General features: G+C 44.4%; 1 protein-coding gene across 4 annotated transcripts in view; it reads left to right on the forward strand.

Annotated features, from left to right (window-relative positions):
• Positions 1-16,317, forward strand: part of slc1a4 (solute carrier family 1 member 4) — a 60,633-nt gene that overhangs the window by 14,417 nt on the left and 29,899 nt on the right. For 2 of the 4 annotated variants that reach the window (XR_010976142.1, XM_068044258.1), the window contains exons 3-4: positions 9,042-9,084; positions 9,630-9,707. Coding sequence is in view for 1 of the 4 variants with exons in the window: in XM_068044258.1 (XP_067900359.1) it covers positions 9,042-9,084; positions 9,630-9,707 (121 nt within the window). In the remaining 3 variants the exon portion in view is untranslated. Of the gene's footprint in view, positions 1-1,431; positions 1,627-2,357; positions 3,136-9,041; positions 9,085-9,629; positions 9,708-16,317 lie in introns of those variants that run through there. The other 2 variants (XM_068044260.1, XM_068044259.1) reach the window with 2 other exon arrangements.

Genomic DNA, 16,317 nt, shown 5'->3' on the forward strand with positions numbered 1-16,317 from the left:
CCACCCCCCCCCACATCCATGAACAGGTACAGAGTTGCCCTCTTGACAAAACAAGGGTGCGGGTTCCCCCTCCCACCCACCCCACAGCATGGATCCAGAGTTCTGACCCCCCTCAAGGTGATTTAACAGTTTCACAAAGAACGCGGAGGAGAGCAGAGCAGTGCTTACCGAGCTTCACCGACTCTGAGGACTCTCACCTCAGTGACGTAAGCTTTTCTAGGACGGGAATGTGAAGGCACGTGACAGCCACACGTCCAGCTGAAGATTGGAAACTGCTGGTAGGATCACACCGGGATAAATGATCATTTATGCAGAGAGGTTTTTTACGTATGCAAACTCGGGTCCCATTGTAGAGCGGCAGAGGGGTCACCAATGGAGCTACATACATAGCTGGTAAACATTTTTTAGCTTTGGACTGAGATCTCGGGAGATGTGGAAAGATTTTGCAGAAGATGGATTATTCTATTTGGAGACAACTCCAGTGTCAGAAATTCAGACAAAAAGGTTCTGTGAAATAGGACACAGAATGCTAGTTTTTATGCATTTTGTTTCACCTGTAATTCATAAATGTTGTACCCCAGTGAATTTGTAACTAACCAAGACATAATGCCCACATATTAATGGAATATCAGCAAATTGGATATGTAATCACTGTTAAAGGGAGCTAGTTCAGTTGGAAGCTGTTGAACTTGGTTGCTAATTGTAAGAGTGATTGTGCCACACAGGCACAGAGCAGTTAATGCATGTTGAGGAATACAATGGGAGATCTGAAAGGAACATTAAACTCCTGATTTAGCTGTGCAGTTTTGAATGTGATTTTTGAATGTATCTAAGAGTACGTTGCCATTCCCAAGGTAACCTGTGAAAGTGTGACGTAAAGCAGCAGTGCTAACACACTGTTTGTGAGTTTCAAAGAATAAGAGGTGAAAATCAAAGTTAATAATCACAGAAAGAAACTAAGTCCAGTCTGTTGGAGACAAGCCACAAAGAAAGCTCCGGGAATCAAGTGAACGTTTTTAGGCACCAACGTGAAAGTATTGGCACATTACTAATCAAAACAGTAACATGTTTAGACTTGAAAACACAGGAATCTATATATCAGCAATCACTTTTAATAGGATCCCTTTGTTTATGGTTGTGGCTGTTACGGATAAGTCAGCTCTTGTAATCAATGCCTTGAATGGTATTAATTTTCCACAAACCTCACACTGGAGCCCATGTATTTGGAAAGATGTTTAGCTGATCAGTTGGCAGGTGCAGAAAGCTGGACTGGAATCTGCTCTGTAATATATACAGATTTGTCATTAAAGGTTGAAAAGACTAAAGTCTCAAGGGATTGTTTGCTTGGGCAATGGGCTGGATTTTGTGCAAGGGGGTTGGGGAGGCACCCAACGCTGGGTGGAACAGGCAGGGAACATCCCGCCTCTGCTTTTTCCTGCACCCCCGGAGTGATCCTCCAGTCTTTCTAAATCAAAGTTTCAGGAGCCGGGATCCCTGTCCCTTTAAAGACGGGGATCCCGGCCAAAGTCAGCCAATCAGTATCGGCAGCGCCACAAGGAGCAGTGTCCACTGCTGGTACTGCAGAGGCCTCGGACCCAGGCCCAGTGGTGGAGGCCTGGACCAGAGGTAGGTGAGGCGGGGTCACCGGGGCCAGTCCGGAATGCCCAGTGAGGGAGTTGGGAGGGTGGTCATGCAGTCCAGGGGGAGGGGGGGTCATGAGGGATAAAGTGATTCTCAGCGGGGGTCCTCTGTGGGCTACGGAGGAGGGACCCCCCCTCAAGCCCACGGGAAGGGTGCTTCATGTACAAGGCGTCCTCCTCGCATGGCAGAGGCTTCCCCCTCCGCCCGCCCCCCCACCCCCGCCACTGGTAAGAAGCCAGCGGTGGCAGGAACAGGTCCTTAATTTGCCATTAGTAGGCCACTTACGGGCACTAATTGGCCTCTGGGGGGAAGGCCGTCGTTGGCCTATCCTGCCCCCAGGAAAGTGACTTGGTGATGGGCCCTCCGACAACTCCCCCCATCACCTGTCGCAATACTCCCTGCCCTCCCGCCACCTCGGAACCCACCTCCAGAGCCACACAGAATCCTGGCCAATTTTCTTTTATTCTTTCACGGGATGTGGGTGTCGCTGGCCAGGCCAGCATTTATTGACCATCCCTAATTGCCCTTGAGAAGGTGGTGGTGAGCTGCCTTCTTGCACCGCTGCAGTCCGTGTGGGTTAGATACGCCCATAGTGCTGTTAGGAAGGGAGTTCTAGGATTTTGACCCAGTGACAGTGAAGGAACAGCGATATAGTTCCAAGTCAGGATGGTGTGTGACTTGGAGGGGAACTTGCAGGTGGTGGTGTTCCCATGTATTTGCTGCCCTTGTCCTTCTAGGTGGTAGAGGTCGTGGGTTTGGAAGGTGCTGTCTAAGGAGCCTTGGTGCATTGCTTCTTGTAGATGGTACACACTGCTGTCACTGTGTGTCGGTGGTGGAGGGAGTAAATGTTTGAGGATGGGGTGCCAATCAAGTGAGCTGCTTTGTCCTGGATGGTGTCGAGCTTCTTGAGTGTTGTTGGAGCTGCACCCATCCAGGCAAGTGGAGAGTATTCCATCACACTCCTGACTTGTGCCTTGTAAATGGTGGACAGGCTTTGGGGAGTCAGGAGGTGAGTTACTCACTGCAGAATTCCCAGCCTCTGACCTGTTCTTGTAGCCACAGTATTTATATGGCTGCTCTGGTTCAGTTTCTGGTCAATGGTAGCCCCCAGGATGTCGATAGTGGGGGATTCAGCAATGATAATGCCATTGAATGTCAAGGGGAGATGGTTAGATTCTCTCTTGTTGGAGATGGTCATTGCCTGGCACTTGTGTGGCGCGAATGTTACTTGCCACTTATCAGCCCAAGCCTGAAAGTTGTCCAGGTCTTGCTGCATCTAGACATGGGCTGCTACAGTATCTGAGGAGTTACAGATGGTGAACATTGTGCAATCATCAGTGAACATCCCCACTTCTGACCTTATGATGGAGGGAAGGCAAGTGATGAAGCAGCTGAAGATGGTTGGGCCTCGGACACTACCCTGAGGAACCCCTGCAGTGATGTCCTGGGACTGAGATGACCTGCAACAGCCACAACCATCTTCCTCTGTGCAAGGTATGACTCCGACCAGTGGAGAATTTTCCCTTTGATTCCCATTGACTCCAGTTTTTCTAGGGCTCCTTGATGCCATACTTGCTCAAATGCTGCCTTGATGTCAAGGGCAGTCACTCTCACCTCACCTCTTGAGTTCAGCTCTTTTGTCCATGTTTTGACCAAGGCTGTAATGAGGTCAGGAGCTGAGTGGCCCTGTCTTACAAGGGTGTTCGACTTGTTTAGAAACTAAGGTAGGTTTACATAGAATGCACAGCACAAAACAGGCCATTTGGCCCAACTGGTCTATGCTGTTTAGGGTCAACATGAAACTTCTCCCACCCCTCTTCATCTCACTCTATCAGCATATCCTTCTATTCCTTTCTCCCTTATGTGTTTATCCAGTTTCCCCTTAAGTGCATCTATACTATTCATCTATGTCATCTTGTAAATGGTGCATACTATTCAGTTGGAGGTTGAGAAAGTTTAACTTAAACACAGCAGTGAAGGAACAAAAGTACGATGGAGCTGACATAAACCACTCTGCCAATTCTTGTCGAGGCTGCTTATTATCCAGCAGATTTACTAAATTTGGGGTTTACTCCCTCTGCAAAACTGCTAATTAGGTCTTCGACAGGCAATAAAAAAAAGATTGATGTGAGTGAGCTGAAATGTCTTGCTTCATGTCCGCAGTTCAGTGAGGGACACTTAATAACATTAGTAACAATCTCCAGTGTGGGACTGGAATGGTACTAAGTTCAAGGAGTTTGTCTACAAACTCTCAACTAATACTGCCTGTCATTATTGGGACTGGTTTAAAGGAGATTACATAGAAACTCCTAAATCTTCTCAGCACAAACTCCATCGCAAAGAACCAACATTACACAAATGTCAGAAAGAGTGCGAGCGAAACTGAGAGAAGCAAAGAATGCCCAATGGGGGGAAAAAAGATGTGGAGCAGAATGCAGTTGCGCCCTGACTAGCAAAAGACTGTGTATGGCCCAATCAACATGCTGCTTCTCTCAGGATCACACATTCTCATGCACTGAGCACAGACTACTGCAACATTGAGACAAACATTCCATTGAGAGTGAGCTTCTGAGTAACAGAGTACTACAGCAACAGATAATTCCGAGACTGTAAGGGACTGCCATAGTTTTGAGGGTTTTGCTTCAGATATTCTCTTTGTTCAGTATCTTTAATCATTCCTTTAATTGGATCTTATGTTCCAGACTTTGGAGCAGGAGTAGGCCATTCAGCCCTTCGAGCCTGCTCTGACATTCAATAATGATTGGTTGTGATCTCAACTCCACTTTCCTGTCTGCCCCCATAACCCTCGACTCCCTTGTCTATCAAAAATCTATCGAACTCAGCCTTGAATAAATTCAAGGACCCAGCATCCACTGCTTTCTGGGGAAGAGAATTCCACAGACTAGCAACCCTTCGAGAATAAAAATTTCTTCTCATCTCCATCTTAAAAGGGAGACCTCTTATTCTTAAACTGTGTCACCTAGTTCTAGTTGCCCCCACAAGAGGGAAATATCCTCCTGTATCCACTCTAACAGGTCTGTTCAGGATCTTATATGTTTCAATAAGATCACTTCTCAGTCTTCTAAACTCCAATGGGTATAGGCCCAACCTGTTCAACCTTTCGTCATAGGATAAGCCCTTCATCCCTGGAATTAGTTAAGTGAAGCTTCTCTGAACTGCTTCTAATGCAATTATATCCTTTTTCAAATAAGGAGACCAAAACTGTACACAGTACTCTAGATGTGGTCTCACCAAGGCCCTGTACAGCTGCACTAAAATTTCCTTACTGTTATACTTGACTCTAAGAAGATGGTGGTGAGCTGCCTTCTTGAACCGCTGCAGTCCATGTTGTGTAGGTACACCCACTGTGCTAGTTACAGCTTGCCAACCCAAAAAAGACCCATTTATCCTTACTGTCTGCTTCCTGTTAGCTAACCAGTCCTTTATTCATGCTAATATGTTACCCCCTACACCATGAGCTCTTATCTTGTGTAGTAACCTTTGATGTGGCACCTTATCAAATGCCTTTTGGAAATCCAAGCACACCACATCTACAGATTCCCCTTTATTCACCTTGCTTGTTACTTCCTCAAAGAACTCTAATAAATTAGTTAAACACGATTTCCCTTTCACAAAACCATGTTGACTCTGATCTCATTATGATTTTCTAGGTATCCTGCTATAACCTCCTTAATAATGGATTCTAGTAATTTCCTTATGTTAGTCTAACTGGCATATAGTTTCCTGCTTTCTGTCTCCTTCCTTTCTTGAATAAAGGTGTTGCATTTGCTATTTTCCAATCTGCTGGGACCCTTCCAGAATCTAAGTAATTTTGGAAGATTATAACCAAAGCCTCTACTGTCTCTGCAGCCACTTCTTTTAAGACCCTAGAATGCAGGCCATCTGGTCCAGGGGATTTGTCAGCCTTTAGGTCTAATAATTTTCCCAGCATCTTTTCCCTGGTGATGGTGATTGTTCTGAGTTCTTCCCTCCCTTTCACCTCTTGATTTTCAAGTATCCTTGGGAGGTTTTCTAAGTCTTCTACAGTGAAAACAGACACAAAATACCTGTTCAACGCCTCTGCCATTTCCTTGTTTACCATTATCAATTCCCCAAACTCACTCTCTACACGACCAGTGCTTGCTTTAGTTATTCTTTTCCTATTTAAATACTGTAGAAACTCTTACTATCTGTTTTTATATTACGAGCTAGTTTTCTCTCATACTCTCTCCCTCTATTATTTTTTTCGTCATTCTTTGCTAGTTCTTAAAATCTGTCCAATCTTCTGACCCACCACCAATCTTAGCAGATTTATATAGTGTTTCTTTTAATTTGATACTATCCTTAACTTCCTTATTTAGCCACAGATGGTGCATCCTTCCCAAAGAATCTTTCTCACTGGGATAAATCTTTGCTGGGTTATTAAATATCTCCTTAAAAGTCTGCCACTGCATCTCTACTGTCCTACATTTTAACCTAGTCTCCCAGTTCACTTTAGCTCACTCTGCCTTCATAACCTTGTAATTACCTTTATTTAGGTTTAAAACACTAGTCTTAGACCCACACTTCTCCCCTTCAAACTGGACATGAAATTCTAGCATGGTATGATCGCTGACGCCTAGAGGCTCCTTTACCATGAGGTGACTAATTAATCCTGCCTCTTTATACATTCTAGGTCTAGAATAGCCTGCTCCCAGGTTGGCTCTAGAACGTACTGCGCTAAGAAATTGTCCTGAATAAACACTATGAACTCATTTTCGAGGCTACCTGATTCGCCCAATCTACATGTAGATTAAAATCACCCATGACAATTGCGGTACCTTTCTTACAAGCCCCATTTATTTCTTCCTGTATACTCTGTCCTACAGTGTAGCAACTGTTAGGGGGCCTATAAACTACTCCCACAAGTGCCCTCTTACCTTTCCGATTTCTTAAATCTATCCAAACTCATTCTCCATCTTGCTCTTCCGTGCTAAGGTCATCTCTCGCTACTGTATGAACAACATCCTTAATTAGCAAAGCTACGCATCCACCTCTTCCTAGCTTTCTATCTTTATGAAATGTCAAATACCCTTCAATATTCAGGTCCCAGCCTTGGTCACCTTGCAAACATATCTCTGTACAAATTTATTTCTATCTGAGCTAACAATTCAAACATTTTGTGACAAATGCTGTGCGCATTCAGATACAGAGCCTTTAACTCTGTCCTTTTACCATTTCTGCAATCTTTGGCTTTATCTGCTGGTGCACTTAAGTTTATATGCTCTGTCCCTTCCTGCCACACTATCATTACCCAGATTGCTACCCAGCTCTATTATCTTATTGTTTCCTTTTGATTTACCACATCTCCTCTCACATGATCCCTCTCCCACTATTTAATTTAAAGCTTCTCTACCACCCTAGTTATACAACTCACCAGAACACCGGTCCTAGCACGGTTCAGGTGAAGACTGTCCCAATGGTACAGCTCCCATTTTCCCCACTACTGGTGCCAGTGCCCCATGAATCGAAACCCATTTCTACCACACCAGTCTTTGAGCCACACATTCACCTCTCTAAGCTTATTTACCCTACGCCAATTTGCTCATGGCTCAGGTAATAATCCAGAGATTATTGCCTTTGAGGTTCTGCTTTTTTATTTAGCCCCTAGCTGCTTATACTCCCTATGCAGAATCTCTTTCCTAGTCCTATCTGTGTCGTTGGTACCCATGTGAACCATGACAACTGAATCCTCCCCCTCCCACTGCAAGTTCCTCTCCAGCTCTGAGCAGATGTTCCGAGCCCCGGGTTCAGAGCCGTCTGGACTCGTGCTCTTGGCTGCAGGGAACGGTGTCTATCCCCCTGACTATACTGTCTCCTACTACCACTACATTCTTATTTACTCCCCCCACTTGAATGGCTTCTTGTTCCACCATCCCTATGATGAAGAGTGCACTCTTTTCGAGCCACATGTAGTTTAACAATAGTATTACCCAGGCATGTAACACAGGGTCCTTACTCCATCACCAGCTACTGAAATATCATAACATGAACTTTCCTCTTTATGGTTGGTGAACTGAATAGCACTTTATTGAGACAAAGTGCAAAGTTTGGTCAGTAGCTGCTTTATTTACATAAAGTACTTGAATGAACAGTATACATTTTCCATATAGTGAGAACTATATTTTCCTCATCTTCATAATTTGTTTTCTTTTTAAATAGTGGCCTCTTTTATCTTAACCTTCAATGCTATATGTGTCTGACCTTAAAACACAGACACACTTTTATTTCTAACTGTGGAATTGCAGACATGGTGACAGAGTGAGGGACTGCCTGTTCTTTTAATCACATGCAGACAATAAATCTCTCATGGTTTAATTGACTCAGAATGGCTAATTTGTTAATATTGAATCTTTCTCGGTGGCCTAAGAAGCTTATTGATAAATGTCACCATTTCAACTAACTAACTCACAGAGATGTCCCATTGTCTACAGTAACTTGTATAATATCAATGCTGTTTTGTCCAGGACAGGACTGCTGCAATTTCTCCCTCCCCATCTGAGAGACCTTGGATGAAACTGACTTAACCCCTTACCTGCTGCCCTTATGAACTACAGAAATACTGTGGAGCTTAACTCCATTAGTAGCTGTGCAGGACTTTTATGCTGTACTGCCTGTTGGGATTTTATATGATATTGTCATATGTCCTTTCCCCTTGTGTGGAGGTATTATAAAATAGTAGTTTTTCTTCTACCCCAATACAAGTTCAAAGACTAGGAACCACCAAAATGTCTGAGTAATTCTCTTGATTATCAAATCAAAGATGTGACACAGCCCCTTACATGCCGTGCCATTGAGACTGGTATCCATTGTAAATCATACGCGAATGACTTCTCAGGAACTTGTAAGTGTGTTATCTTGACTGCTTACAGCAGCTTCAGCGAGACTAGGTTGAAGACTGTAGGGTGTGTATTATCTTTTATAGGGTTTATGACGTTCTCCTAACACAGTAATGGAAGAGCAACCTCAACTTTGCAGGATTGACGAAAATATTTTTGAAATATTGCATTGTTACCGGCTACTTTTACTAGCAAATTGGAGCAGCAACTGGTGAAAATTGTATCAGATGACAAGAGTGAGACAAGGAAGGGTCATGTGATTGAACATTATCAATTGAAACACGTTTTGCAGTTAATGTCAGATTTGCAAAACTTTTGGTGTCGATCAGGGTGAAAATAGAATGGAGAAAAGTCAGCCAAACTAGAAGTAAATATTGCAGACTTTCTTCTTGCCAATGTTCCATGGTTCACTTCTTGTCTAAGGTGCAGTTATTGTTTATTTGTCTCTGTGTTAAGCTTACTGAATTATTATCAAAATGTTTTATGGGTCATTCAGAAATTCTTATGTTTATTTTGTTGCAGAAACCTGGTTCCTTCTAATCTTGTTGCTGCAGCTTTCCAGTCGGTAAGTTTAGTTCCCTCACAGCTTCAGCAAATGCAATCTGACAGAAAAATTACTAAGCAGTTGAAGTAGATGGCTGCAACTTCATTTTCCGCTCTGATTTCCTTGGCTCCACAGCTAATTTTTAAATTTAGTGACATTTCTCATAAGTGCACAGTTTTTAAGTTCCAAGTTAAACCCTTTGCTAAATGTCCATCAAAGGATGGGAAAGGACATGTCAACTTTTCAAAATAAAGATTTCCCCAGCTGTCTGGAATTAAATCGTAAAGGTAATCTTTAAACTCTCAAATAGTGAACAAATGAAAACTCCCAAATTTTTTGGTACTATTATGAAGCATACTGTTAAAAGTGACCTCACTATAGTGAGCACAAGAATCCATCTGACATTTCTGAGAGAAATTATACATATTTTATTTGCCTTTGGTGATGTCACCTGGTTGCACTGCTTGGTATTTTGATCTTCCTGGTGAATTTCACTTTGCTGAATGTGTTGGTATTTGTATTGACCTGCAAACTGGGACAGCTCTAACACAAGCTTCATTTTTCAGTATGCGACTGATTACAAATGGGTGTTAACAGCTGCTCCTGACGGAAATGCAACATCTGGGAACACTACCTATGAAAAGGTAAGAGATGTTTCAACTCAGATAGTCAGCAAGTGAAGAATAGAACTGGAGCCTGTTCTTTACACACTTGCAAGCTTTTATTTATGGAGACACACATTACATATCGTGCACCTACAATCCAGCAAGCACAGTTACAGTCTGCTCCTATATAGAGGAGCACCAGTGAATCCTTGCTTAAAGTCCAGAACCTATATCATGTTTGACAAATTTGCTAGAGTTCTTTGAAGATATAACAAGCAGAGTTGATAAAGGGGAACCGGTAGATGTAGTGTGTTTGGATTTCCAGAAGGCATTCGATAAGATGCCACATAAAAGGGCGGCACAGTGGCGCAGTGGTTAGCACCGCAACCTCACAGCTCCAGTGACCCGGGTTCAATTCTGGGTACTGCCTGTGTGGAGTTTGCAAGTTCTCCCTGTGTTTGCGTGGGTTTCCTCCGGGTGCTCCGGTTTCCTCCCACATGCCAAAGACTTGCAGGTTGATAGGTTAATTGGCCATTATAAATTGCCCCTAGTGTAGGTAGGTGGTAGGGAAATATATAGGGACAGGTGGGGATGTGGTAGGAATATAGGATTAGTGTAGCATTAGTATAAATGGGTGGTTGATGGTCGGCACAGACTCGGTGGGCCGAAGGGCCTGTTTCAGTGCTGTATCTCTAAACTAAACTAAACTATTATTGCACAAGATAGGAGTTCACGGTATTGGGGGTAAGGTATTAGAATGGATTGAGGATTGATTAACACACAGAAGACAGAGAGTTGGGGATTAATGGGTCTTTTTCAAGTTGGAAAGACGTAACTAGTGGAGTGCCACAAGATCAGTCCTAGGGCCTCAATTATTTACTATCTATATTAATGACTTGGAGGAAGGGGCAGAGTGTAATATATCCAAATTTGCTGATGATACAAAATAGGTGGGAGGGCATGTTGTGATGAGGACATATGGAATCTGCAAGGGGATATAGATTGGTTGAGTGAGTGGGCAAAAACTTGGCAGATGGAGTTTAGTGTAGGAAAGTGTGAGGTCATGCACTTTGGTAGGAAGAATAAAAAGAGAGACGATTATTTAAATGGAGAGAGACTCTCAGTGTGTTTTTTTTTAAATTAGTGTAATTTATTAAGGACTTTAGATTGTAGTGGGTAGTGTTTGGAGTAGAACAGGCCCCTATCGTAATTAATATTTTTTAATTAAAGGGAGTAACTGAGGAATCTAAGGGTAAGTCATGTCAGGAGAGCTCGCACACATGATATGTTCCTCCTGGGCTATGTGGGAACACAGGGACGCTTCCATGTGTGCAGGAAGTGTATCCAGCTGCAGCTACTGGCTACCCGCATTATGGAGCTGGAGCTGCGGGTGGATTCACTGTGGAGTATCCGCGATGCTGAGGAAGTCGTGGATAGCACGTTTAGTGAGGTGGTCACACCGCAGGTAATGGTTGCACAGGCAGGAAGGGAATGGGTGACCACCAGGCGGAGTAGTAGCCGCAGGCAGGTAGTGCAGGAGTCCCCTGTCGCCATCCCCCTCTCAAACAGATATACCGCTTTGGATACTGTTGGGGGGATGACCTCCCAGGGAAAAGCAGCAACAGCCAAGTTCGTGGCACCACGGATGGCTCTGCTGCACAGGAGTGGGGGGAAAAGACTGGGAGAGCCATAGTGATAGGAGATTCAATTGTAAGGGGAACAGACAGGCGTTTCTGTGGCTGCAAGTGAGACTCCAGGATGGTTTGTTGCCTCCCTGGTGCTAGGGTCAAGGATGCCTCGGAGTGGCTGCAGGACATTCTGAAGGGGGAGGGTGAACAGCCAGTGGTCGTGGTACATGTCGGTACCAATGACATAGATAGAAAAAGGGATGAGGTCCTGCAAGATGAATTTAAGTAGTTAGGAGCTAAATTAAAAAGCAGGACCTCAAAGGTAGTAATCTCAGGATTACTTCCTGTGCCATGTGTTAGTCAGTATAGGAACAGGAGAATAGACCAGACGAATGCGTGGCTGGAGAAATGGTGCAGGAGAGAGGGATTGAGATTCCTGGGACATCGGAACCAGTTCTGGGGAAGGTGGGACCTGTACAAGCGGGACGGGTTACACCCAGGCAGGACCGGAACCGATGTCCTCGCAGGGGCGTTTGCTAATGCTGTTGGGGAGGATTTAAACTAGAATGGCAGGGGGATGGGAACCTGAGCGGGGAGACTGAGGAGGAGGAAACAAGGATAGAAACAAAAGACAGGAAACAAAACGGCAAAAGTAGAAGGCATAGAAATCAAGGGCAAGAAACAAATAGGGTCATAATGCGAAAAAATGCTAAGATGACTAAGAATGTGAAAAAGACAAGCCTAAAGGCATTGTGTCTCAATGTGTGGAGTATTTGCAATATTGCGAATTAACAGCGCAAATAGGTATAAATGGATACGATATAGTTGTGATTACGGAGACATGGCTGCAGGGTGACCAAGGATGGGAACTGAACATCCAAAGGTATTCAATATTTAGGAAGGACAGGCAAAAGGGAAAGGAGGTGGAGTAGCGTTGTTAGTGAAAGAGGAAATCAATACAGTAATGAGGAAGGATATTAGCTCAGAGAATCCTGATGTGGAATCTGTATGGGTGGAGCTAAGAAACACCAAGGGGCCAAAAACGTTGGTGGGGGTTGTATTATAGACCCTCAAACAGCAGTGGTGATGTAGAGGATGGCATTAAACAGGAAATTAGAGACACATGCAATAAGGGTGCAACTGTAATCATGGGTGACATTAATCTACATATAGATTGGGCAAGCCAAATTAGCAATAATACTGTAGAGGACGAATTCCTGGAGTGCGTACGTGATGGTTTTTTGGACCAATATGCTAAGGAACCAACTAGAGAACAGGCCATCCTAGACAGGATATTGTGTAATGAGAAAGCATTAGTTAACAATCTTGTTTTGTGGGGTCCCTTGGGGAAGAGCGACCATAACATGATAGAATTCTTCATTAAGATGGAGAGTGAGAGAGTTGATTCTGAGACTAGGGTCCTGAATCTAAATAAAAGAAAATATGAAGGTATGAGGCGTGAGTTGGCTATGATAGATTGGGGAACATTACTTAAAGGGTTGACAGTGGATAGGCAATGGCTAGCATTTACAGAGTGCATGAATCAATTACAACAGTTGTTCATTCCTGTCTGGAGCAAAAATAAAACAGGAAGGGTGGTTCAACCGTGGCTTACAAAAGAAATTAGGGATAGTATTAGATCCAAGGAGGAGAAATATAAAATGGCCATAACAAGCTGCAAACCTGAGGATTGGATGCAGTTTAGAATTCAGTAAAGGAGGACAAAGGGATTGATTAAGAAGGGGAAAATAGAGTATGAGAGTAAGCTTGCAGAGTACATAAAAACTGACTGTAAAAACTTCTATAGGTAAGCGAAGAGAAAAAGATTAGTGAAGACAAATGTGGGTCCCTTACAATCAGAAATGGGGGAATTTATAATGGGGATCAAAGAAATGGCAGACCAATTAAATATGTACTTTGGTTCTGTCTTCACAAAGGAGGACACAAATTACCTCCCAGAAATTTTGGGGAACATAGGGTCTAGTGAGAAGGAGGAACTGTATGAAATCAGTATTAGTAGAGAAATGGTGTTGGGGAAACTGATGGGATTGAAGGCCGATAAATCCCCAGGGCCTGATAATCTACATCCCAGAGTACTTAAGGAAGTGGCCCTAGAAATAACAGATTGGAGGGTAGCAAATGTAACCCCACTATTTAAAAAAGGAGGTAGAGAGAAAACAGGGAATTATAGACCGGTTAGCCTGACATCAGTAGTGGGGAAAATGCTAGAGTCCGTTATAAAAGATGTAATAGCAGAGCACTTGGAAAACAGTGACAGGATCGGACAAAGCTACAACACTGGCATCTACCCTGCAATGTGGAAAATTGCCCAGGTATGTCCTGTACACAAAAAGCAAGACAAATCCAACCCGGCCAATTACCGCCCCATCAGTCTACTCTCAATCATCAGTAAAGTAATGGAAGGTGTCATCAACAGTGCCATCAAGCAGCACTTGCTTAGCAATAACCTGCTCAGTGACGTTCAGTTTGGGTTCCGCCAGGACCACTCAGCTCCTGACCTCATCACAGCCTTGGTTCAAACATGTACAAAAGAGCTGAACTCGAGGTGAGATGAGAGTGACTGCCCTTGACATCAAGGCAACACTTGACCGAGTATGGCATCAAGGAGCCCTAGCAAAACTGGAGTCAATGGGAATCAGGGGGAAAACTCTTCCCTGATTGGAGTCATACATAACGCAAAGGAAGATGGTTCTGGTTGTTGGAGGTCAATCATCTGAGCTCCAGGACATCACTGCAGGAGTTCCTCAGTGTTGTGTCCTAGGCCCAACCATCTTCAGCTGCTTCATCAATGACCTTCCTTCAATCATAAGGTCAGCAGTCGGGATGTTTGCTGATGATTGCACAATGTTCAGCACCATTCGCGACCCCTCAGATACTGAAGTAGTCCGTGTAGAAATGCAGCAAGACTCGGACAATATCCAGGCTTGGGCTGATTAGTGGAAAGTAACATTTTCACCAGACAAGTGCCTGGCAATGACCATCTCCAACAAGAGAGAATCTAACCATCTCCCCTTGACATTCAACAGCATTACCATCGTTGAATCCCCTACTATCAACATCCTAGGGGCTACCTTTGACCAGAAGCTGAACTGGAGTGGCCATATAAATACCGTGGCTACAAGAGCAGGTCAGAGGCTGGGAATCCTGGAGCAAATAACTCATCTCCTGACTCCCCAATGCCTGTCCACCATCTACAAAGCACAGGTCAGGAGTGTGATGGAATACTCTCCACTTGCCTGGATGGGTGCAGCTCCAACAACACTCAAGAAGCTTGACACCGTCCAGGACAAAGCAGCCCGCTTGATTGGCACCCCATCTACAAACATTCACTCCCTTCACCACCGACGCACAGTGGCAGCAGTGTGTACCATCTACAAGATGCACTGCAGCAATGCACCAAGGCTCCTTAGACAGCACCTTCCAAACCTGCAACGTCTACCAACTAGAAGGACAAGGGCAGCAAATGCATGGGAGCACCACCACCTGCAAGTTCCCCTCCAGGTCACACACCATCCTGACTTGGAACTATATCGCCGTTCCTTCACTGTCGCTGGGTCAAAATCCTGGAACTCCCTTCCTAACAGCACTGTTGGTGTACCTACCCCACATGGACTGCAGCAGTTCAAGAAGGCAGCTCACCACCACCTTCTCAAGGGCAATTAGGGATGGGCAATAAATGCTGGTCTGGACAGCGACACCCACATCCCATGCATGAATTAAAAAAAATGTCAACATGGATTTACGAGAGGGAAATCATGCTTGACAAATCTACTGGAATTTTTCGAGGGTGTAACTAGTAGAATAGATAAGGGAGAACCAGTGGATGTGGTGTATTTGGACATTCAGAAGGCTTTCGATAAGGTCCCACATAAGAGATTAGCGTGCAAAATTAAAGCACATGGGATTGGGGGTAAGGTACTGACAAGGATAGAGAACTGGTTGGCAGACAGGAAACAAAGAGTAGGAATAAATGGGTCTTTTTCCGAGTGGCAGGCAGTGATCAGTGCTAGGACCCCAGCTATTCACAATATATATTAATGATATAGATGAGGGAATTAAATGTAATTTATCCAAGTTTGCAGATGACACAAAGCTGGGTGGGAGTGTGAGCTGTGAGGAGGATGCAGAGAAGCTCCAGTGTGATTTGGACAGGTTGAGTGAGTGGGCAAATACATGGCAGATGCAGTATAATGTGGATAAATGTGAGGTTATCCACTTTGGTGGCAAAAATAGAAAGGCAAATTATTATCTGAACGGCGGTAGATTGGGAAAGGAGGAGGTGCAGCGAGACCTGGGTGTCCTTGTGCACCAGTCGTTGAAAGTAAGCATGCAGGTGCAGCAGGCAGTTAAGAAGGCAAATGGTATGTTGGCCTTCATAGCGAGAGGATTTGAGTACAGGAGCAATGATGTCTTGCTGCAATTATACAAGGCCATGGTGAGACCACACCTGGAGTATTGTGTGCAGTTTTGCTCCCCTTATCTGAGGAAGGATGTTGTTGATATGGAGGGAGTGCAGCGAAGGTTCACCAGACTGATTCCTGACAGGACTGGACAGACTAGATGCAGGAAGGATGTTCCCGATGGCGGGGGAGTCCAGGACTAGGGGTCACAGTCTAAGGATACGGGGCAAGCCATTTAGGAATGAGATGAGAGATTTCTTCACCCAGAGAGAGGTGAACCTGTGGAATTCTCTACCACAGAAAGCAGCCAAGGCCAAATCATTAAATATATTCAAGAAAGAGTTAGATATAGTTCTTGGGGCTAAAGGGATCAAGGGATATGGGGAGAAAGTGGGAACAGGGTACTGAGTTTGGATGATCAAAAAATTGGTCGCCACACTACCAGAAGGACGTGGAGGCTTTGGAGAGGGTACAGAGGAGGTTTACCAGGATGTTGCCTGGTCTGGAGGGCATTAGCTATGAGGAGAGGTTGGAAAAACTCGGATTGTTTTCACTGGAACGACGGAGGTGGAGGGGCGACATGATAGAGGTTTACAAAGT

The sequence above is a fragment of the Heterodontus francisci genome, chromosome 13, assembly GCF_036365525.1.
Source record: "Heterodontus francisci isolate sHetFra1 chromosome 13, sHetFra1.hap1, whole genome shotgun sequence".
NCBI classification, from domain to species: Eukaryota; Metazoa; Chordata; class Chondrichthyes; order Heterodontiformes; family Heterodontidae; genus Heterodontus; species Heterodontus francisci.